Source organism: Dipteris shenzhenensis, chromosome 7 (genome assembly GCF_047967505.1).
Source record: "Dipteris shenzhenensis isolate YYH24624 ecotype China chromosome 7, Dip_SZ_1.0, whole genome shotgun sequence".
NCBI classification, from domain to species: Eukaryota; Viridiplantae; Streptophyta; class Polypodiopsida; order Gleicheniales; family Dipteridaceae; genus Dipteris; species Dipteris shenzhenensis.
In genome coordinates, this window is record NC_141602.1 from 50,824,615 (window position 1) to 50,847,272 (window position 22,658).

The 22,658-nt window shown below is 43.3% G+C and overlaps 1 protein-coding gene across 1 annotated transcript in view; it reads right to left on the bottom strand.

Annotated features, from left to right (window-relative positions):
- Positions 1-20,430, bottom strand: part of LOC147900463 (calcium-dependent protein kinase 28-like) — a 47,638-nt gene extending 27,208 nt beyond the window's left edge. The window contains exons 1-2 of the mRNA XM_087377490.1: positions 19,813-20,430; positions 19,575-19,705 (exon numbers count right to left, since the gene is read on the bottom strand). Coding sequence (XP_087233616.1) covers positions 19,575-19,705; positions 19,813-20,115 — 434 coding nt within the window. The 5' untranslated portion in view covers positions 20,116-20,430. The remainder of the gene's footprint in view (positions 1-19,574; positions 19,706-19,812) is intronic.
- Between the last annotated feature and the right edge of the window lie 2,228 nt (positions 20,431-22,658).

Below are 22,658 nucleotides of genomic sequence, written 5' to 3' on the forward strand. Positions count from 1 at the left end.
TTTTATGACTATTCTCGTGTACAGGTGCCCTTGGATTTTACACACTTGAGAGAGTCTATATATATGAGATGTGGGCCCATTTGTAGGGGTCCCTTAGGATGAACCTAGAGCAGGTCTATGCCAAGTCTAGCTTAGCACCTAGACCAGTAGATTCTTATGGTATGGACACGGCGCAACGCTTGGCTAACCTGATGCTCGGAGTTTGTGATCCTTTATACTAGACCTATAGATAGAATGTGGTCTTGTTATCTATGGTATTTTTGCAAGTCTTGGCGTTAGAATAGAACCTGGATTACACATGTGAAATCCTTCTTTTCCATAGTGTCTGTAAAATGCATCGAATTCATTTGATTTATACTCACCTTCAGTATAACAATGAAGACCTTGATGTGTTTACTAGTCTGCTTTTCAACCATAGCTTTGAAGTCCTTGAAAACAATGAGTGGTTGTTTCAAGATGTATATTCAGGCCTTCTTAGAATAATCATCAATAAATGCTGTGAAGTATAATGATTTTTCAAATGATTATTTGGAAGTATTACTGCATACGTTAAAATATATGGTCTAAAGAACACCTGAACTTCTAGACCATGATGTTGGATATGGTTGTCTATGCTACTTTCCCATGCAACATGGCTCAAACATCTCTTTAAAAGTATATCTGTGGAATTCCATGTACCATGTTTGATCTTTTCAATGATACAAGACATTTGAAGCTTAAGTGTCTAAAACTCTTATGCCAGAGTGTATTGAGGTATACATCCTAATTGCCTTGGGTGCCTGTTTCAGTTGGTATCGGAGCCACTATATTGCCATGTTTTGGCCAAAAGTTATCGTTTCTTGATTGATTGCTATGGATCTCCAATTCTCACCTGTAGGAATGTTATGACGGTATGGTTATGTAGGATAGACTAAGCTTAATTATTCTAATCTAGGTTTCACATATAACCCAGGTGTTGTACTTTCATTTGAACTATTCAGTGGAGCTTTCTATGTGGATTACACTCTCATGTCTTATGTGCAATTCGTGCCTCCACGCAGTTCAAACATTTGGTATCAAAGCCAATGCTCTTGGCCATGTGTGCCCATCACCTTGAGCATTCTGCCTTGTTCATTTGGTGCTCAGATTCGTGGGCAGCTAGCATCACAACTGTGGGCATTCGTGGGATCTTGATGCAACTCATTGTCGCTTGGAGACATCAGTCTTTGATCCATTTTTTGCTGGTTATGGAGCTGTCCCTACAAAAACACCTGTTTGCAGCTGTTTTTTAAACATTTCGTGGAGGATTTTGTTCGGATTTCGAAGACAGCAAGTGGCAAACCTGTTTCCTCACTGGCTGCCCTAAAAACAGTCCTATTTTGCACGTGATCTAGCTCCTTTTCACTGGCCAACTTCATAATCTGATTGGGCCTCACATTTGGCAAAAACAACTCTAGCTCAGAGCTGGTCGAGCTAGCGCCTGTCACTTTTTTGCTGTTAACAATTTCTTTCACCTGTCTATCAAAAAATGACCACCTGAAAGCCTGTTTTGGACCTGTTTTCTGGTCTTTTTTTACCTATTCCTGCTCGTGGGTAACCCTTTGCTGCTGATCAACACTGTTCTCATAGAAAATGACCTCATTCAGTCAGATTTCTCAAGCTTCGCAGGTCCAAAAGTTGTTGTCAGTATAGAGTGGGGTGTTGACATTTGTCGATGATTATCAGTGTGCAATACACTTCTCAGTGAGTTGTTTTTTTGTTCTGTGTGGGTACACTTGCACTCAGATTTGCAGTCAATATTTCAGATAGTTTTGGGGCATTGACGGAGGGAGATAAGTTGGAGCATCGGGGGAGATAAGTTGGATGGCTCGAACTCTTCCTTGTGGTCCTTTATGCTTAAGAATATTTTGCTCGGCAAAGGACTGGGGATATCGTCTCAGGGGATGAAGTGAGGTCTCTTGCTCCAGCTGTTGCCAGTTCGGCAACTAGTCAGACCTCATCTACAAACTCATCTCCTTCTCTCATAGAGGACCAAAGGAGATTTCAGCATGGGAATGCCAAAGCTTTGTCTTTGATTGTGTGTCTGTAAAGAGACATGTCATGAAAAATATCAAATCGTACAATCATGCCAAGGATGCATGGGACGGATTGGTGAATGAGGCATGGGTCATTGCCTATACCCTCAATCCATCAACTCAAGGAACTCGGGATGCATGATGGACAGACCATCGTGGAGCACGTATGAAAATTTCAGATTTAAGAAAGCAGATTGAAACCATTGAGGACAAAAAGTTGGTCACTCTCTCTCAACAAATTTTTTTCCCAGGAAAAAGACTTCTATTAAGTATTAAAAAAACCCACGAGAGCAAGCTCAAAGAGGAAATACAACATGCACTGCATGAAAAAATAAGTCTCAAAATGGGCCAAAGAGGCTCCTTAAAAAAGAGCTAGAAAACAACCAAGCTTGAGGCTGAAAAAGCCATCTCAACCCTGCAGAAGACTCCAAGAAAAAGGGGGAGCCTCTCCATTCCTGAAGGAAAGTAACCCTCCTAGCAAAGGAAGCCAAGGAGAAACCCTGCATGCTCAGATCTAGAAATGATCCAAGGCCTCTGTGCATATGACTTTCTAGATATGCCATGCTGAAATGCGCTCCAGAATTTACCAAGAGGAATCCACAGACGCAAGCACCGCTATGAAGGGTGAGCCTGAAACATCATTTAAAGAACTTGACCCAACTAATTGTCACTGAATCGAGAAAGCTCAAGAAGAGTCGTGCTTCTCATAAAATACCTAAGGAACTGAAAGGGAAGGCCAAGCAACTGATCCCAAAGTCATAAGAAAGGGTAGGAGGCAAAAGGTGCTGAAGATCCTAGCAATCCCTTTCCAAATGATCCTTCATGTTTGCAATCCCATAAGCAATGCTGAACTTATTCCATAGTAGAGTGGCAACAAGGACCTATAGAGTCTTCATCCACAGGTTAACTACCATTTGATTTTTCTATCCCCGTGGGACTTCTGGAGTCTCTTCCACACAAAAAAAAGCAAATCGGTAGAATGTGAAAACTCTTCCAATGAGAAGCTCTAGAGGATCTCCAACCTCTACAACTAATCTGAAACCTCCTGGCATTACTTACAATGTAACAAAAGAGGGGGAGTCTCTTGTCTCAATGTCCTTCATCAATCCATTCCCACTCCCTTGGGTTCCACTGCAAATTTTACAGGGATTGCACCATAGATACACCTTTTTGGTTTAAGGTGGTCTATCTACAAAGATATGGCTTTTGATTCAAATGTGAAGTTACAGAGCCACAATCTCCATGAACCCAAGGCCAAGAGAAGTGGGTTGGGGTCTAGACACCAATGAGAATCCGAGCCATCGTGCACAAAACCAATGAGTCTTATAGGCCGCAAAGCAATCTCTAGTAGAACATTGTCTGGAGATCAAGACAGCCTGCCTCACACCTGGACATCAAAAACCAAGGCATCCTCATGTGAGCGTCATAAAGCAATAACCTGAATTGGAATGCTCGAACTCGTAAAAGCTCCTATCCAAGTGGAACACGAACTAGGCATATCATATGTCTCCATCTAGTTCACTAGAATGGCTGCATCAATCTGCTAAATCCTCTCTATGCTTCCTCTGAGATGATTGCATTTTATGGTCCTCTTAAATCTTTTTGAAAGATTTCCAGGATCCCATGGAAGGAGGGCCCCTCTCCCACTTTGACTACTCCATGTAATGAGAAGTGCCTAGTGGTCTACCATGCTTATCAAGTATATTCTCAGAAGAGTACTCTTAAAGCTGGTCCAAGCCTTCGAAATAGCAGCTAGAAGAGGGGAGGAGGAAGAACTAAGATGGGTAAAAGTGAAAATCCTGTTGGAATATGAAGCCAAAGTGAGTCTAAAATGAGTATTCTAGGTGGTCTAGGAGTGGTTTTATAGTCTAGTGAGTCCTAAACATGCCACGTGTCATATTGGGAGATATCCCATAGACATTGTGACTTTCTAGAGTCTAGTGGCACACTATTAGTGTTGTACTTGTCTATTGTCTAATATATTAGTCAACATCAAGCTCTTTGGTATCATCTGAGTACTTGTCCATTGCTTTCATTTTCTTTCCATTTCATTTCCATTATGCTTGTTATCTTTCCTTTTCATTTCTAGTATTAGCTTGCTTCTCTCCCTACTACTATGATCTTTCATGTGGTATCAGAGCCATATTCCTAGGCCCTGCTCTCTCTTTCTCTTTCCCTTTCCCTTCCAAGAGGTTGAGGTGAGGGAGGCCAATGAAGCTACTCTACCTCCTCCTCCTTGGAAGGCTACCCTCTTCTCTCCTTCCTTGAGCTCTCTTCTCCATGCAATGATGTGCTACCTCTCTTCTCCTTCCTTCTGCTACATCTTTCTGTGACCTGTGGATGATGTCGGCAGATGTTGCAGCGAGGGTGGCTTGGGAGACCATTATTCTCCCTACATGTGAAGGGGGCCTTAATATCATTGACCCGGACTCGCAGTGCAGGGCATTGCTTTGTAAGGTGGTGGTGAGGGGACTCATGCCTGGGCAAGAACCTTGGAAGGATTTCTTTTCTAAACGCATTCAGGCTTGCACACCAACCTTGGGAGATGATTGGGTGGACAGCCCTCACTGGATTTTTACATCCGCCCCTCTCAGATCTCCTACCTCTCCTCTCATGACTGCCATCCTGAAAGCTTGGGGAAGCTTCAGGAACACTCTTCAAAAGGTTCCGCCCTCTACCCTCGAAGAGATTGATAGGCAGCTGATCATTTGGAACGATAGTATACTTAATGAGCATGGCAGACCATTGGGCACTTTCCATTACATGCAGTGGTCTAGATGGGAGAGAGGCCCCGCTTACACAGTAGGCACTTGGAAGGCATTTATTAGGCTACCTGAGGATCAGAGACTGCAATTCGTAAGTCACCTCAAAGGGGTAGCACGAAGGATTCAGTAGATAGATGCAGCCATCCCGGTGGAATGGACAGTTGAGTTGCCTATTACTTCTACCACTTGGATGGGAACCTTTTTTAGGACAGCAGTTCCTCTACAGGTGATCGCTCTTCGAGGTGGATTGCTGGTTTTGTGGACCATGAAGCGGGCTTGCAGTGGTACTTAGACCCTTACCCTCTACTCTTGTCCTTGGGATCCTGGAGATTGTGGTTATATGGAGGTGCACCTATCAGGTGCTTGCAGTGGGACCCAGGAGAGTGGGAGTGGATAGATCATGGGTACACAGAGAGGGGGATTCCCTTCTTTCGTTTCACGGTTGGTAATGCCAGGAGATTTCAGTTGAACAGTAGGGGTTGTATTCCCTCCAGAGCCCCCCATTGGGACAGCTTCTTCATCACCGCAGATTTGCGTAGGATGCAGTGAACCTGTGGAGATCACGATTTGGGGCTGATCCCACTTGCCCTCGCTGTCATTCTGCAGAGGATTCAGTGCGACATTGCCTTTGGGACTGCAGTCAGGCGAGGACTGTTTGGAAAGGGGTTGCTCAGATACTCAGCATTTTTCATACTTCCCCTTTCTTCATGGCTTGGGGCTCAGTCGCATGGTTATCCCTTACTGGGCCCCAGGTGTTTTATGAGGGTGAGCCTTCTTCTTGGGCACTCTCAGTCTGCTGGCAGGTGATAGAGCCCTGCTCTCTTCAGGATGTACCACTTACTCCCTTCAGAGCTTCTCATGCTTCAGTGGACACCTCTTGGGAGATTTTGGCTAGCATTCTCTCTTGGCACATTTGTAGAGCCAGATGTACAGAGGCCTTGGATGGCACCCAGATACACCCATCATAGGTGTTCACGGGTATTTGGACTGACACGGTTCACACTTTGATAGCCATATGGGCTAGCATGCAGGGCCCTTTACGGGAAGCCTCTTCTAGAAGGATTGTATTTCTTCAAGTTTGGAGGGGTTCTCCCTTTTTCTCAAAGGTTTCTACCGGATTGAGATGGCACTATCAGCCCCAATCCTTTCTTTTTGGCTCTTGAGCTTTTCATGCATTGCATGGTGTATCTCGTATGGAGCTTGCTCTAACGGTTTTCTTTAATACTTAATAGAAGTCTCTTTTTGCCCCAAAAAAAAAAGGATGGATCAGTAAGAGCAACAAAGAGTTTGCATCTTGTGCATAGTGATGTTTGTGGACCCATAAACATAACCACACATCAAGCTGCCAAATATTTTGTCACTTTCATCGATGACTTCTCTCGATTCACATGGGTCTTTCTCGTGAAAGAAAAATCTGAGGTGTTTCACTAGTTTTTTGAATTGAAGAATTTGGTAGAGAATCAAAATCACAATACTCAGAACTGATAGGGGAGGGAAATACATGTCAGCTACTTTCAAGGCATATTTATCGGAACACGGCATTATGCATCATATGGCTGTGCCTTATACACCACAACAAAATGGGGCTGCAAAGAGGAGAAACAGGTCAATTATGTAGATGACGTGGTGTATGCTCAAGCATAAGAAATTATCAAAGGTATTTTGGGGAGGCTGTAACTACAGCTACATACATCCAAAATAGATGACAAAGGAAATGGTCAATACTACACCGATTCTCCTACCTCACGTTGATTGCACAAAAGATAGAGCACTATACTGCCTTTATAACTACTGCAACCTCTTCCATATACTCATCCTTGCCCCAAACACCAGACACCATGGACTCCCTCAACCCTAGAAATCTTCATCCCGGACAAGCTTCAAGCAAAACACATCATCCAGAAAAGGTCCTGCTAGAGGCAAAGACAGATTAACCCACTTAGAGTATAAAATTCCTTCATGTACATCCTTACCAAATACAATGCTTAGTAGATGCCCTTCCAATCTACCACTTCCAAATGTACAATTCTTTTTTAAGCTACATTACTTTGGAAAATTGTCAGGCCCTATAGAACTTTTCTCTTGTGACACTATCAAACCCTTTGAACATTGTTTATTGTTTATATATATATATAATCTATTGACACAAAATCTTTCTCCTCTTCTAATGGGGTATTTGGATCCACTAAAGCCCGCCCCAATTGAAAGTGCCTCCAACTCCTGAGTTTCTCTCTTCCTTTTAGGAAAACTGCTTCTTCATCTCCAAGCCGGATCCGGACGTTATTAAAGGCATGGCAAACCTTTTGTAATTCCCGCTTGTGGTCCTCCTCTTCACGTGGCCCTCCTGCAAGCTCACAAGGCTCCTTCCTTGCTCACCGAGCTCCTGTGTTCTCTTTTGAGATCTCCACCCACCAAGCTCCTCGACCTTTGCCCCTCCTACGAGCTCACACGCCTCCTCAACTCAGCTTCCATCCAAGGCAACCCCCTTCTTCTGGTCTTTTAGCTTGCTCCCGTCTTCGAGTTCACGCGCAGCCTTCCTAGCTCACAAAATTTCCCGGTTCCTATCCCCACTTCACCATGAAGATACCAGGCTTCGGTCTAGTAAGTCCCAGCCTATGCTGAGGCGACGCCTTCCCATGCATCCAAGAGGCGCACAAAGCATATTCTCTGTCATTCTCAGGCTTTTGAGTCGTTCTACACCTCCAGTTAGCGGGATGTGCCTCAAGCCACTGCCACAGAGTGCCGCAGAGTTCGCTAACACGAAGCACCAAGAGCACATATACTCCAAGCTCCTGCAGTCAGACTTCCACCTTTGCAATGTACACAGTAACCACTGCAGCTTCCTTGGTTCACTAAGTTCCCTTTGTCACACATGATGGCCTTCAAGCACCGCTTTCAGCTCCTCGCTCACACAACCTCCCATCCACTGTGAGCCTCTCTTGCGCGGTTCCTTCTCCCTCAATTCCTTCCTCCCAGCGTACCTGTTATCTTTCCGACAGCCTCCCTTCTCCACCTTCCAAACCTCCCACTCACTTCCTCGTCTGCGACCCTCCCTTCACTTCCACGTGAAGTCGATCCCACCTGCAAGCTCACGCCTTCCTTCACTCATGTATCCTTCTCTTGATCCTTCTCCTAATCCCCCATCCGCGAGCTCCTCCCTGATCATTCTCCAGCCACCTTCATGTAGTAGCAACCTTCATGTACCGTAGCTCTCCCCGTTCGAAGATTTTCAGATCACCACCTTCCTTTCGCGAGCTTCCCCCCGGCTCAGCCACTTTCTGCCCCTTTTCACCGAGCTCATGATCCTCTTTTAGCATCCCTCCACGAGTCGCATCTCCACGTTCTCCCTCCTTCATCCAGAAGCTCCTCCTTCATTCTCACGTAGCCAAAACTCATGCATACTTTTTTGATTACAGCCATGTCATCACGTGGAATTTACCACTCTCCATAAAATGCAAATACCTCCCAAGACACATTTTGGACCTTTTGGTCACATAATTCTCACACACATAGCATGCACATTAAGACTTGCATGCACCCCCGTACATGCTCATGAAAAGCCCCTTGACATGGACATCTGAACATATCAAATTCCTGAAACATGCAAGACATTGTTGACTCAGGAAAATGTAAAAAAACCCTTCATGACTTGACTTTATATGACCCCAAAAACATTTCACTTGACCACACACTAGACACCCTTGCTCTGGAAGTCTGGTACAACCACATTGCTTTTCATCATCTCCCAGAAGTCCCTGTAGAAGTTTTTGCCATCTATACATCAGTGTAGAGTTTTTATGAGAGTGTCCAGAACTCAAAACTGCCTCCAACTAGCTATATACATAGCTATGTACCTACCCATCAGCATGCAGCAAATAAAAAACATATTTACATATTTGTCCACACATCTCTAGCAACCCCTTTCTTCTGCTATGACATTCATGTCCAGCAGTGAGCCAAAAAGAAATGACAGATCCAAATTTTCTGCTTCTTCACTTTGCACTGACTTCTACTGATTCTGCCATAGCTCATTATCTTCATGATTCTCCTCTTTCAATGCTACCATCAACCATGCAAAGTATTTTTTCAACCGGACACCATTGACTCTCTTCTTATGCTTCTTACCATCTAAATCATTCAATTGATAAGTTCCATTTTCAAATTTCTTCTCCACTCTGTATGGACCTTCCCATTTGGTTTGAAAAGCAGTATGAAAAGTGCTATCCAGTTTGCTATTATATATGAGAACCAAGTCTCCATCTTCGATTTCTTTTTTCTTGATTTTTGCATTTTCCAATTCTTGCCTCCGCATTTGTACTTTGGCATAATGCTCAAAAGCCAAATCCTTGTCTAATTGCATCACCTGCAGTGCCAATAATCTCTCCCTGTAGCTGTGTACAAGCTCATATCCTTCTTCAACAAAAAATTTCAAAGCTGGTATCTCTACATCCAATGGCAAAATTGCTTCTTTTCCATACACCAAATGAAATGGAGAGAATTGAGTGCTATGCTTCATCGCTACCTTGTATGCCCACAAAACTTGATTCATCTCCAAATCCCAGTTTTTGGTGTGGCTTCCAGTCATCTTAGTCATCATCAATTTGAAGTCCCCATTAAAATTCTCATTCAACCCATTGCACTGAGGGTAATATGGGGTGATGTATTTATGATTTATATTCAGCATATTGCACAAGTAATCTGTCACTTCTCCTCTGAATCCAGGACCACTATCTGAAAGTAACTCTAGGGGAATCCCAAATCTCCAGCATATGTGTTCACATTTTGATAAATACTTCACTGCAGTCAGCATATAACATTTCCCTCTGGCAGTTCTGGGTAGAGGACCAATTGCATCTACTCCCCATCTCCCAAAAATATCATAAACCAGCATAATATTTCTCGGCTCCATTTTAAGAATTCTTTTTCCCATCCTCTGACATTCATGGCAGGATCTACACCAATGCTGCGCATCCTTCTGTATTGAAGGCCACACATAACCCTCCAGAAGTATTTTCTGCAGTGTAATCTTAAAAGCATAGGGTCCTCCACAAGCTCCTTCATGACTGGATGACAGTATATAATATATTTCTTCTCTCCAGGGCACCCTCCTCAAAATTTGATCAAGCCCTCTCATGTAAAGCTCATCATCAATCATCATATACTGTCTGCTCTTCCGTATGAAGTGATATTTTTTACTCTTCTTAAGCTCCTGAGGTAGATGTCCAGTAAGTAAGAAATCCACTATCTGAGCCAGGAATTCTCTCCCTCTGTATAGTGGATCTTCAAGCCTTGCTATCACTGGATCTTGATCACTCATCTCCCAAGCCAGCTCATGTGCCATTTGATTATCCTCCCTTTGCACATGCTGGATATTCCATGCTGTAAATTGTTAAAGAAGCCTTTTCACCTTGGCTAGATACCCTCTCAACCTCGGGTTTCTTGCTTGCCAACTTCCCAGGACCTGCTTTACAACAAGTCTCCCTTGATCATTATCTTCTGAATTTTCAGCTTAAGTGCAGCCAGCAACCCCTCATATAATGCTGCATACTCCGCCTCATTATTGCTTCCCGCTTCCAGATGAACTCCCTCCTTCTGAATCAGCTTGCTCTCTGAATCAGTAATCACACAGCCTCCATTAGCTTGATGTAAACTCTTCCTATATGAGCCATCAAAATGCAAGATAGATGCTCCTAGAATGATAGGATGCTCCTCTTTATCTATCTTCTTCTCTACTTCCTTCACCAAAATGGGACCCTCTTTGTATGTTAACAGATCTGCCAGTGTGGCTTTGGAAGTGCTCTCCACCAGAAATGAGAAAGTATATTCTTGCAGCTCAACCAACCACTTCATCATACTTCGAGAAAGCGTTGAAGTATTGACAAGCTGAGGCAATAAAGAGCAGCAAGTCTAAACCACAAATGGTTTTGAGGTAAGATATGCCTTGAACTTCCTGCAAGCATACACCAAGCTTGACAGAATCAGCTCTGCCTCTGTATATCTCCTTTCTACTTCTGTCTTAACTCTGCTAGCATAATACACAGGCCGCATATAACGGGACTCTTCCCCTTTCTGCAATAAGATGACTCCCACAGCATTTGGTCCAAATGAAGGGTTTACATAAAAGGTCTGAGAGAAATCTGGAGCTTTCACACAAGCAATCTCTCCCAACATCTCCTTCACTCTATTGAACATTGCTTCACAATCCTCAATCCATTGCAAAGGTTCTTCTTTCATAGCTTGTTGCAGAGGATATAACAGCTGAGAGACTAAATGTATAAATCTTGTCATATATTTCACTTTCTGCACAAAAGTTTGCAACTATTTAGATGTAGAGGGAGCTAAAAGTAAAATAAGGGCTTTCACCTTCTCTGGATCAGGCTCAATGCCATTTTGAGATACTATATGTCCCAATAACTTCACTTTGGAGCATCCCAACTAACACTTCCGTGGATTGAATTGTCCTCCTGCTTCATCCATTCTGTGGAACACTTGATCGAGCCTCCATGCATGCTCTCTCTTAGAACTGTACACGCATATATCATCCAGAAATGCTCTCACAAATTTATCAATGAAAGGGGCTAACACTTCATCAGTATTCTCCTGATACCATGCCGGTGCATTCTTCAATCCAAAAGGCACTACTCTGTAACAAAAGCAACCCTAGGGTGTGATGAATGTAGTTTTGATCTGATCTTCCTCTGCAATTGAAATCTGAAAGTATCCTGAATATCCATCACGCACATTGTATTTCTCATACCCTTCAACTCTATCCAATATATCATCAATAAAAGGAAGAGGATAATGATTGCTTTTTGTTACCGCAGTGAGAGGTTTGTAATCAATACATACTCTCCATCCTCTTGTGTGCTTAGGAATTATTACCACTGGACTGCCCCAATCTGAATGCTCCACTAGATATATCAGCCCAGCCTTGAGCAGCTTATTTAACTCCTCTCTCAGCACTGGCAAGAGCTCTCTGTGTGTCCTCCTCAATTTTTGAAAAACAGGTCTGCTGCCTTCTTTTAGCTCAATGTGCATTAACTCACATCTGAAAACCCCTGATCTCTTCATGTGAGGTAATAAACAGCTTTGGATACTGATGAATGACTTTCATATACTCCTTCTCCACTTCTTCCAGACTGGAATTCAACATGGACAACAATATTTCTTCTCTCTCTATCTGGGAAGGTGGGGGTTGCATCAAGTTATCCATATCTTCAAGCTTACTCTCCTCCTTAGCCTCTTGTCTCTCTGCTGCCTGCAATTCATATGCATCAGACTCCTTCAACAGAAATGATACTTGCCCCTCCTCCTCAGATGTAGTACTTTCTTCTTCCGTCTCATTTTCTGACTCCTGTTCCATGCTTGTTTCTTCTGGTTCTTCTTCTATTTCTTGTCTGCTTCTCATATTAAATTTCTTGGCCTTTCCCTTTTTATTATGCAATGTAATTGTACCCATCTTTCAGTTTTGTATTGCTCCTACTTGTTTGAGCCAAGGTCTGCCCAAAATCAGCGGGTATGCTCCCAAACCAGCAGGCATAATGTGGCAATTAATGCAACATGATACTCCAAAAGCATCCACTACTACTCCCGTGCATATACCCAGACACTTCACCTTTGCATGGTTTGCCAATCGGAGCCTAAAATTTGAATGTGCATTCAATTTTAGCCCCAACCTCTCCATACATGCCTCATACGTCCACACCATGCATCCACTGTAGGGCATAAATCTGGAAGATCTTCTACAGACATCATCTCCATCTCTCCTCTTGTAGGTTCCTGCTCATTACTTTTCCTGGGATTAGCCAACTTCTTCCATTCTCTCTTGAGCTTCGGGCACAAACCAAGCAACTGTGCAAAAGTTATATTGGCTGTTCTCCCTTTCAAATCATTCATCAATGTGTATTCTTCCTGTCCTTGACCCATATGTAAATCTGAAGTCTTGTAATGCTTCCTGGGCCTCCGACTCTTCTTTTTAGGAGACTGGGGACGAAGATAAAATTCCACATGCTTTTCTTTCTTTGCAAAGGGTCCATTTTCTCCTATTGCACTCATGGTTCTCTTTGCCACTGGCATGATCTCCGGAATAGTCTCCACTCTAATCAGGCTGATTGCCTTTCCTTTTCCTTTATCATCCCATTTGACTCCACTGGTAGAGGGCTGATTCAGATCCTTCACTTCCACATTGAAGTCTCCTGACTTGTCATTTGTCTTCTGCATCAGAGGATAAACTTCTCCACCTACTCTTGCTAGTTTATCATAGTGAGGGCTGAGATGTCCCCACTCTCCACAGTTCCAGCACTTCACATTGCTCATGTATCCCCATCCTCTACCTATTCCAGTTGAATTTCCTTCACTCCCAGCCTGTACATCTCTCATGTTATTTTGCATACCTCGGCCTCTTCCTCTTCTTGCAGACTCCATCCAATTCAGGCTCAGTGACTTCATAAGCTCTACAGCATCATGCAAGTCTTTCTTCAGGGAGTCATCCTACATAGGAACAGATACTGGCTCTCTCTCTGCATAAGTTTTTATTATTCTGGACTTTCAATCAGATTCTTAGGTTCTTCTTGCATGCCAAGCTGCCTCAGTCTCTGGACTTTCCATTCCTTCTTCCTGGCCACTCTGACAACATCTTTAAAACTATCCAGATTTTTCAGCTCCACTTTCAATCTGAGTGTAGGCTTCAGGCTAGCTATGAAACGATCACGCTTGATCATTTAAGGTGGTACTTCTGGAACAAGAGCTTCACACCATAAACTCCATAATCTCCCAAACTGGATTAGATACCGATTCACATCTTGCTATTCCTCCCGCCTCACTTTGCACAGCTCTTTCCAAACTTCATTAGGGCTCTTCGCTTGTGCAAACCATGTGAGGAAAGCTACTCTCACCACTGTATACCCCGGATTTTGCTGCTGAGGATGAGCAATCCTGTAGGTAGCAACTTGAGTCTGCAACCATGCTTTTGGATCTCCCTGCAAGCAATAATTCAGGATTTGAAACAAAATCTCAGGGGTTGCCCTATCTTTCATAAGTGCTGTAAATTTCATCTTTTCTACGAACCTTACTGCATTCTCATACGGCATCCCCCAGTACTCTTGGAAGTCCTGTACCATCCTCACAATCTTTCAGTTGTCACACCCTAGCTTAACTCAACCATAACAAAACTGGAAAGCAACAAAACAAACACACTACTGAAGAAGCTCACTCTGCATCCGAAGAGCATTCTTTTTCCTGCGGGCAAGCACTTTCAGAGCTCTCTGCACTCTGGCATGGAGACGGATCACACGTAGCTGGACTTCAATGCATTTGTCCTTCCTGTGACCACACTCTCCACACACCACTCACACTGTATCACTCTCATGTGTGGATTTCTCCCCATTGCTCCATTGCTTGCAACACATCTCAGAACATCTGCTCTTTCAGTGTTGTAAACTGAAGTGAACTCCTCCGTGGAGGCACCAAAAAGATGATTGCACAAACGATAGAGCACTATACTGCCTTTATAACTACTGCAACCTCTTCCATATACTCATCCTTTCCCCAAACACTAGACACCATGGACTCCCTCAACCCCTGGAAATCTTCATCCCGGACAAGCTTCAAGCAAAACACATCATCCAGAAAAGGTCCTGTTGGGGGCAAAGACAGATTAACCCACTTAGAGTATAAAATTCCTTCATGTACATCCTTACCAAATACAATGCTCAGTAGATGCCCTTCCAATGTACCACTTCCAAACGTACAATTCTTTTTTAAGCTACAGTACTTTGGAAAATTGTTAGACCCTATAGAACTTTTCTCTTGTGACACTATCAAACCCTTTGAACACTGTTTATTGTTTATATATATATAATCTCCAAAGGTGTGAGAATCCACAAAAATATCTCATTGATATTGACACAAAATCTTTCTCCTCTTCTAATGGGGTATTTGGATCTAGTAAAGCCCGCCCCAATTGAAAGTGCCTCCAACTCCTGAGTTTCTCTCTTCCTTTTAGGAAAACTGCTTCTCCATCTCCAAGCCGGATCCGGACGTTATTAAAGGCATGGCCATCCTTTTGCAATTCCTGCTTGTGGTCCTCCTCTTCACGTGGCCCTCCTCCGAGCTCACAAGGCTCCTGCCTTGCTCACCGAGCTCCTGTGTTCTCTTTTGAGATCTCCACCCACCAAGCTCCTCGACCTCTGCCCCTCCTACGAGCTCACACGCCTCCTCAACTCAGCTTCCATCCAAGGCAACCCCCTTCTTCTGGTCTTTTAGCTTGCTCCCGTCTTCGAGTTCACGCGCAGCCTTCCTGGCTCACCAAATTTCCCGGTTCCTATCCCCACTTCACCATGAAGATACCAGGCTTCGGTCCAGTAAGTCTCAGCCTATGCTGAGGCAACGCCTTCCCATGCAGCCAAGAGGCGCACAAAGCATATTCTCTGTCATTCTCAGGCTTTTGAGTCGTTCTGAACCTCCAGTTAGCGGATGTGCCTCAAGCCACTGCCATAGAGTGCCACAGAGTTCGCTAAAACAAAGCACCAGGAGCCCACATACTCCAAGTTCCTGCAGTCAAACTTCCACATTTGCCATGTACACAGTCACCACTGCAGCTTCCTTGGTTCACTAAGTTCCCTTTGCCACACATGATGGCCTTCAAGCACCGCTTTCAGCTCCTCGCTCACACAACCTCCCATCCACTGTGAGCCTCTCTTGCGCGGTTCCTTCTCCCTCGATTCCTTCCTCCCAGCGTACCCGTTATCTTTCTGCCAGCCTCCCTTCTCCACCTTCCAAACCTCCCACTCACTTCCTCGTCTGCGACCCTCCCTTCACTTCCACGTGAAGTCGATCCCACCTGCAAGCTCACGCCTTCCTTCACTCATGTACCCTTCTCTTGATCCTTCTCCTAATCCCCCATCCGCGAGCTCCCCCCTGATCATTCTCCAGCCACCTTCATGTAGTAGCAACCTTCACGTACTGCAGCTCTCCCCGTTCGGAGCTTTTCAGATCACCACCTTCCTTCCACGAGCTTCCCCCTGGCTCAGCCACTTCCTACCCCTTTTCACCGAGCTCATCATCCTCGTTTAGCATCCCTCCACGAGTCGCATCTCCACGTTCTCCCTCCTTCATCTAGAAGCTCCTCCTTCATTCTCACGTAGCCACAACTCATGCATGCTTTTTTGATTACAGCCACGTCATCACGTGGAATTTACCTCTCTCCATAAAATGCAAATACCTCCCAAGACACATTTTGGACCTTTTGGTCACATAATTCTCACACACATAGCATGCACATTAAGACTTGCATGCACCCCCATACACACTCATGAAAAGCCCCTTGACATGGACACCAGAACATATCAAATTCCTGAAACATGCAAGACATGTTGACTCAGGAAAATGTAAAAAAACCCTTCATGACTTGACTTTATATGACCCCAAAAACAATTCACTTGACCACACACTGGACACCCTTGCTCTGGAAGTCTGGTTACAACCAGATTGCTTTTCATCATCTCCCAGAAGTCCCTGTAGAAGTTTCTGCCATCTATACATCAGTGTAGAGTTTTTATGGGAGTGTCCAAAACTCAAAACTGCCTCCAACTAGCTATATGCATAGCTATGCACCTACCCATCAGCATGCAGCAAATAAAAAGCATATTTACATTTTTGTCCACACAACGTGTGTCTAGGAACCTATTCCTGCTTCAAATGCTTCAGATGGGCTGCCACATAATGAAGTGGATCATCCTGCCTCACATGTTTCAGATAAGCAGTCAGCTATTGGGGATGGACAGCCCATTGTGTATCAACGTTGTGGGATATAAAGAGCAGGTCGTACTGCCGATAAGCCACAGCAAAATGGGCTAGATTAACCATTCATGATGCACAGGGTCAGCCTTCTTTAGGAAGGACAACGAGGCAATCTAATGACAAGGTCAATTATGCCTTGATAAGAATTGTTATGGATTCTGAAATTGAGCCTCAGACATTTCAGGATGCACAGGGTCATCCTTAATGAGAGAAAGCAATTTAATGAGAGATTAGGCCCAATGATTGAAAAGAATCATGGGATTCGGTTAATCCTCCTGTTGGATAAACTAGTGGGCACAAAATGGATTTGAAAGGGCGAGTACCATTTGGATAGCACAATGGAGAACTACCGAGCTCATCTTTTGGCCAGGGGGTATGTGTAGGAAGAAAGCAAGAAAGTCTATTAACGTCCACTAGAGACCAAAAGGTCTATGGGACAGCAAGAAACCCTCTAGTACATCTGCTTTAGGGAGGGCACATGACAGCTCCCAAGGAGTCCAAGAGGGAATCAACTGTGAGCAAACCTTTGCTCCAGTAGCCAAAATGACTACCATTCACTGTCTCATTTCGTTAGCTGCATGTTATGGGTGGTTACTTTTACCAAATGGATGTGAAGACTACCTCTTTCAATGCAGATCTCAAGGAGGGAGGAGGTCTATGTACAGCAACCCCAACGATTTGTGGTCAATAGACAAGAGCACAAGGTGGGCTCAAGCCATCAGCTTTGTTGTCCAAGGGTTTTTTCAATACTCAGACTGATCCAGATTTGAACATCCTCACTCTCTATGTGGATGATATCATACTCAGTGGTAATAGTGACCAGAAAACTGCTGAAGTCCAATCTATGCTGACAGATTTGGGTTTATTGCACTTTTATCTGGGCATTGAATTTTGGCAAACAAAGGAAGGGATATGCATGTCACAACCAAAGTATGCCAGGAGTCTCTTGCAGGAATTTAAGATGGAAAACAGAAAACCCACAGCTACTCCTCTTACAACAAGGCCTCAAGATCAGTAAGCATCACATCGTTGAAAAGTTTGATGTACTCTTTACAGGCAATTGGTAAGCAGCCTCACATCGTTGAAAAGTTTGTGTTCCACGAGGCCTGGCATTGCCTATGCTACAGGGTTGCTCAGTCAATTTATGCATTGTCCCACAATCACTCATTAGAAGCAGCCAAAAGGGTTCTCAGATATGTACATGGTACACGCATTTTTTGTTTTCATTATGCTCGAGACTGTGAGTTCGACCTTTATGGGTTCACAGACTCAGATTGGTCAGGGGACATTGATAATAAAGATTCACTTCTGGCTATTGTTTCTCATTGGATTCAGCTTGCATTTCATGGCTCAATAAGAAGCAAGCCATAAATTCTTTTTCATCTAGTGAAGCTGAATGTAACGCAGCTAATGCAGCCACTAGGGAATGCACGTGGTTGACGAATTTAATGCATGATCTGCATCATTCACAGGATGGTGTAGCCACTCTCAATTACTCTGATAGTCAGTATGCAAACAATAGTGTCTTTCATGCTCGCATGAAGTACATTGAAAATCATCATCATTATATTCGGGCTTGTATTGAGGATGGTTTCATCGACCTTTTCTATAATCCATTTGAGGAAAATCACATATCTTCACCATCCTTAGTACATCATCGACAAGGCTTGCGGATGAGAGACATACAAACAATGTCAAGGGGGGGTGTAAAATGACATTGTTATTTCTTGTACTCCCATAGGTTACTATATCCTTATGGAACCATGGTACTTTAGGTACCTTAGCTACTACCGAGACATTTCCAGATTACTTCGGCCACACCATTGAGGGGGAATTTGTAGGAATATTACAATGGTATGGTTATTTAAGCTAGACTTAGCTTCATTATTCTAGTCTATTTTATTTCTTCGTACCTGGATACAACCTTAGGTGTTGTAAATTCATTTGTGGAACTATCAGTGGAGCTTTCTGTGTGCATTACACCCTTGTGTCTCGTGTCCACTTGGTGTCTCCCCAAAGTTCTAACAGGACTTAGCCCCATCATTGATGCTAGCTAGGCTGGATCACAGCAAAGAGTGCGCTCTCTCTTTTGGAGGTCTACTTGATCTGCGATGCCTCATCCTAGAACTCTGCCTACCCTAAATGACATCTTCAGTCAGTCGAGCCCACCCATCCTATTGAAGAAATTCTCCACAGCCCATCCATCCTATGGAAGAGCATCCACCACAGCCCAAATTTGTGCTATAGCTTGTTGGACTTCCTGATAAAGCGCATCATCAGGAATCCTCACCCCTTTCTGAGAAAGCTCCAAGTGTGGCTGTAAGAAAAATGGTGAGTAATCCAGCCTACTAGAATACCAGTGGATCTGCCCATATGCAAAGTCCAGTCTCACTGACGTGAACGTGTCCAACCTCTCAAGGAGTTCATCATGACAGCAGTGGCCTTATCAAAAGCTCCCCTAAATCCTGGTAACCTCTCATTATCGATATACCATGAGAGAGAGAGAGAGAGAGAGAGAGAGAGAGAGAGAGATGTGTTAAGTTAATTCTTAAAACAAAGGAAACACCAATGCTCCAAGACTCAACTGATCCTATCAAGGAAACCATCTAACTATCCATAACTAACCTACCCAATAAACTTGCATTGTCGTTGTAGGTAGACGAGTAAATACAGTTGCTTTTAAAGACGACCACATTAAAATTTGCGTCAATTCTACCCATAATCATTCGTTGGCCTTATTAAAAAATGCACATGGGACTTTTTCTATAATCCTAGGTGTTTTGCAAAGGCATGACGAAGCCAGAAAATGGAGCACAAGTTTGAATACGCAATAAATTGCGAAAGGTTAACCGAGATAAATTTACCCAATGCATCTAATAGACAAGATCGCTATATGATGCACGTAATTCCCGTATCACAAGCGTTTGAGAATCAAGATCTAAAAAATTCAACTTACTCCATGACAATATAAACGAAATCATCGTCTTCAAATGCTTCGTAGAATTGCACCACATTCTCATGCCCCGATAAGGCACGCATAATTTTTACTTCGCGCCTTACATCATCCACAGCAATAGGAAAGAGCATCTGCACGTTGAAATTAGACAGTTCAGAACAGCAAGGTACTTGCGCCTGCAATTTCTGTCGAAAATCATTATGCATGTCCGCCGATTAAAATTGCCGTAAGCTCATACCTGGCTCTTTTGGATGGCCTTCACGGCAACCCGCTCTCCGGTGGCAAGTTGGGTCGCAACGAAGGTCTTGCCGAATTGACCATGACCCAGTTGCTTCCCAAGTTTGAATTTCTTTTGAAAATCCGTAGAATATCCGAATTTCGTGCGTTTGCCTAATGGAACTACCGTCTTAGAGAATTTTAGCCTTTCTCTTATCGTTCTAGGTGCGCCGTTCTGATCCTCCTTTCGGTCCGGTGTCTTCTGTCTATCCTGACTACTCTCATGCGGCTGATTCTCGGCAAAAGCAGATAGGCAAGCTCCCATTGTGGATGCCGAGATCGTAGACCCTCATGAGAAGTCCGTATGAATGGTTTCCCAAATGGGTTTCGCAACGGATTAATTAGAAATGGGGTGCGGCAGGAACTGGTGCGAACGTTCTTGGCGAATTTGGGCAGTGGTGAGAGCGGATACTGGGTGCAGGCGGAATTAAAACACGAGTGCGTTGAGATTGGCAGGTTGAATCGATGCGAATGTTGGGTGAGGATGAAGGTGGATGGGATTTTTGAAGGTTTTACTGATTCCATGGTTAGAGGGAAGGACGGGAAGGAAGAGCAAGATGGTGCGGACAAGTAAGCAACGTGCTCTTTTTTTTTCAATTCACAAAAAGGTCAAAAAAACAAAGATTGACTAAGTTGCTCAACAGCCTTTAACAATTCATTCAACATTGCCACCCTTTCTCCAAACACATTTCCATACATTTCACACCTTCCATCACATAGTTCCATCTTAGTCTACGCTTGGTCAAGACTCCTTCTCTCAGCCTTATAGCTCACTTTCGTCCTTACGCTTGTTTTTTTTAATCTCTTTCTTAATTTAATTCAAGGTTTTTCTCTTGCAAACAATCTTAGTCTAGGCTCGGTCTAGCATTGTACATATCGCATCCTCTCACTCAATGAAGCACCGTATTGACTTTGTGTATCACCAGTAGTGCCTTCAAGGCACGTAGCAACAGCTGCAACCATCAATCACATATGGAGAATCACAAACCCGATCGCTCTTTAGGAGCGGGTCAAGCTTTTTAAGCTTTGTTTTTTTAATACTGTTGTCTTTCGCAAAAAAGAAAAGAAAATAAAAAGATTACATCTTTGACCCCATTCTCATGAGGATATTAGCCTCACATTATGCGTGGTCCAATCGTATCATCCATAGGGAACATGGTAAACACAATGGGCTACAATGAGCCCAAGCATATCACGTCCTTGACATTTCATAACCATAGTGCTAACTTCATAGACATATTTAATCCACATTTTTTTCTCCCATTGTTTATCGAGGATGTAACAACTTTTAAATCTTTCCCATGGGAAAGGAGGTCAAACCAAGAATTAAACTTTTATTTAAATTACTAATATTGTCTTGATTTTTTATAATGCATCAAGCCACCAAGCTCACCAAGAAGGCCTACTTGACAGCGTGCTTGACCTAGCACCCTCTAGCAGCTTAGGGTAATTATTGAAAGTAGTTAATGGGTTTATGAAGAGAGTGGAGTATTGATGATGTAAACACTTTCACAGCTATAGATATAAATGCTCCCTTAGCAAGGATAATAGTTGTTTCTATAAAGGGTATTGCGTTTTTCATCGGTCAAGCTTGACTTCTTAAGTTTGGTCTATGACATTTGCACTAAATTCAATATTTATTTTTCTAGAAGATGTTTGACACTTAGTGATGCATCCTTTGGCCCTACTACATCTTCTTAAGTTTGGTATATGACATTAGCACTAAATTCAATATTCATATCTCTAGAAGATGTCTGACACTTAGCAATGCATCCTTTGTCAGATGTTTGACACTTAGTGATGCATCCTTTGTCCCTACTACATCTTCCTATAGTAAGATTGTATTGGTTACACCACTTGTTCTTTTTGGTTCACTGACCCAAACAACCTACCACTAAACATGTACCCATTTTTGTGCACCTATTCCTCCCATGAAAGGCCATGCAAGTCCTTTTGGAGAGGGCAACCGGCTTAATCATTCCCTTCTTACATAGAACCACAATGGAACCCTACTCTTTGATTCTTTCGTGGGATGCTTTCTACTCTACCCTACCCATAAATTGTCCCATATGTTGTTATTACAGCCTTGGTCTTACTTTGCCTTTGCATCCAAGGAAGGCACCTAGAGTATCAAAAACCCTTTATTCTATATGATCTATTGACTCAATAAGCAACTTTAAGATAGGAAAATCTTAGGACAATACATCTAGCAAAGGGCACAAACACTTTTTGGAAAGCCAGGATACATGCAAGTACCATGAGAGTGGTTACAATGATGAACAACCTCCTTAAAGCCAAGATACATGCAAGTACCATGAGAGTGGTTACAATAATGAACAACCTCCTTATCTCATTTCCATTGGTGCTAAGGTTGCACATCAATAAGTGCATATTCCATTTAGCCATGTAAGCTTGTACATCACTTCACTTAGCATGCCATATGTTTGTAAGAGAAATCCCCAATCAATGCTCACTGTAGGCAAGGAGGGATCTCGTTTTACGCGCCACTTCTTTGCTTTTCGTACATTAAGTACATACAAGGAGCATGTCGAGAGCATGTCTATGTTGAATCCTTTCTATGTGTATTTAAGAGGCCAAATTCTACACATAATTCTTAATAGCCCCCCTAAGTTGAAAAAAAAAAGTTGATTTAGGCATTCACTACAAGAGGTGACCATCAATTGAACCCACCCTAAGTGTACCCACAACCTAATGGTAGGTTGTGAGTAGACTCGGGGTACTCACTACAAGAAGTGACCATCAATTAAAACCACCCTAACTCTACTCACAACATAACGGTAGGTTTTG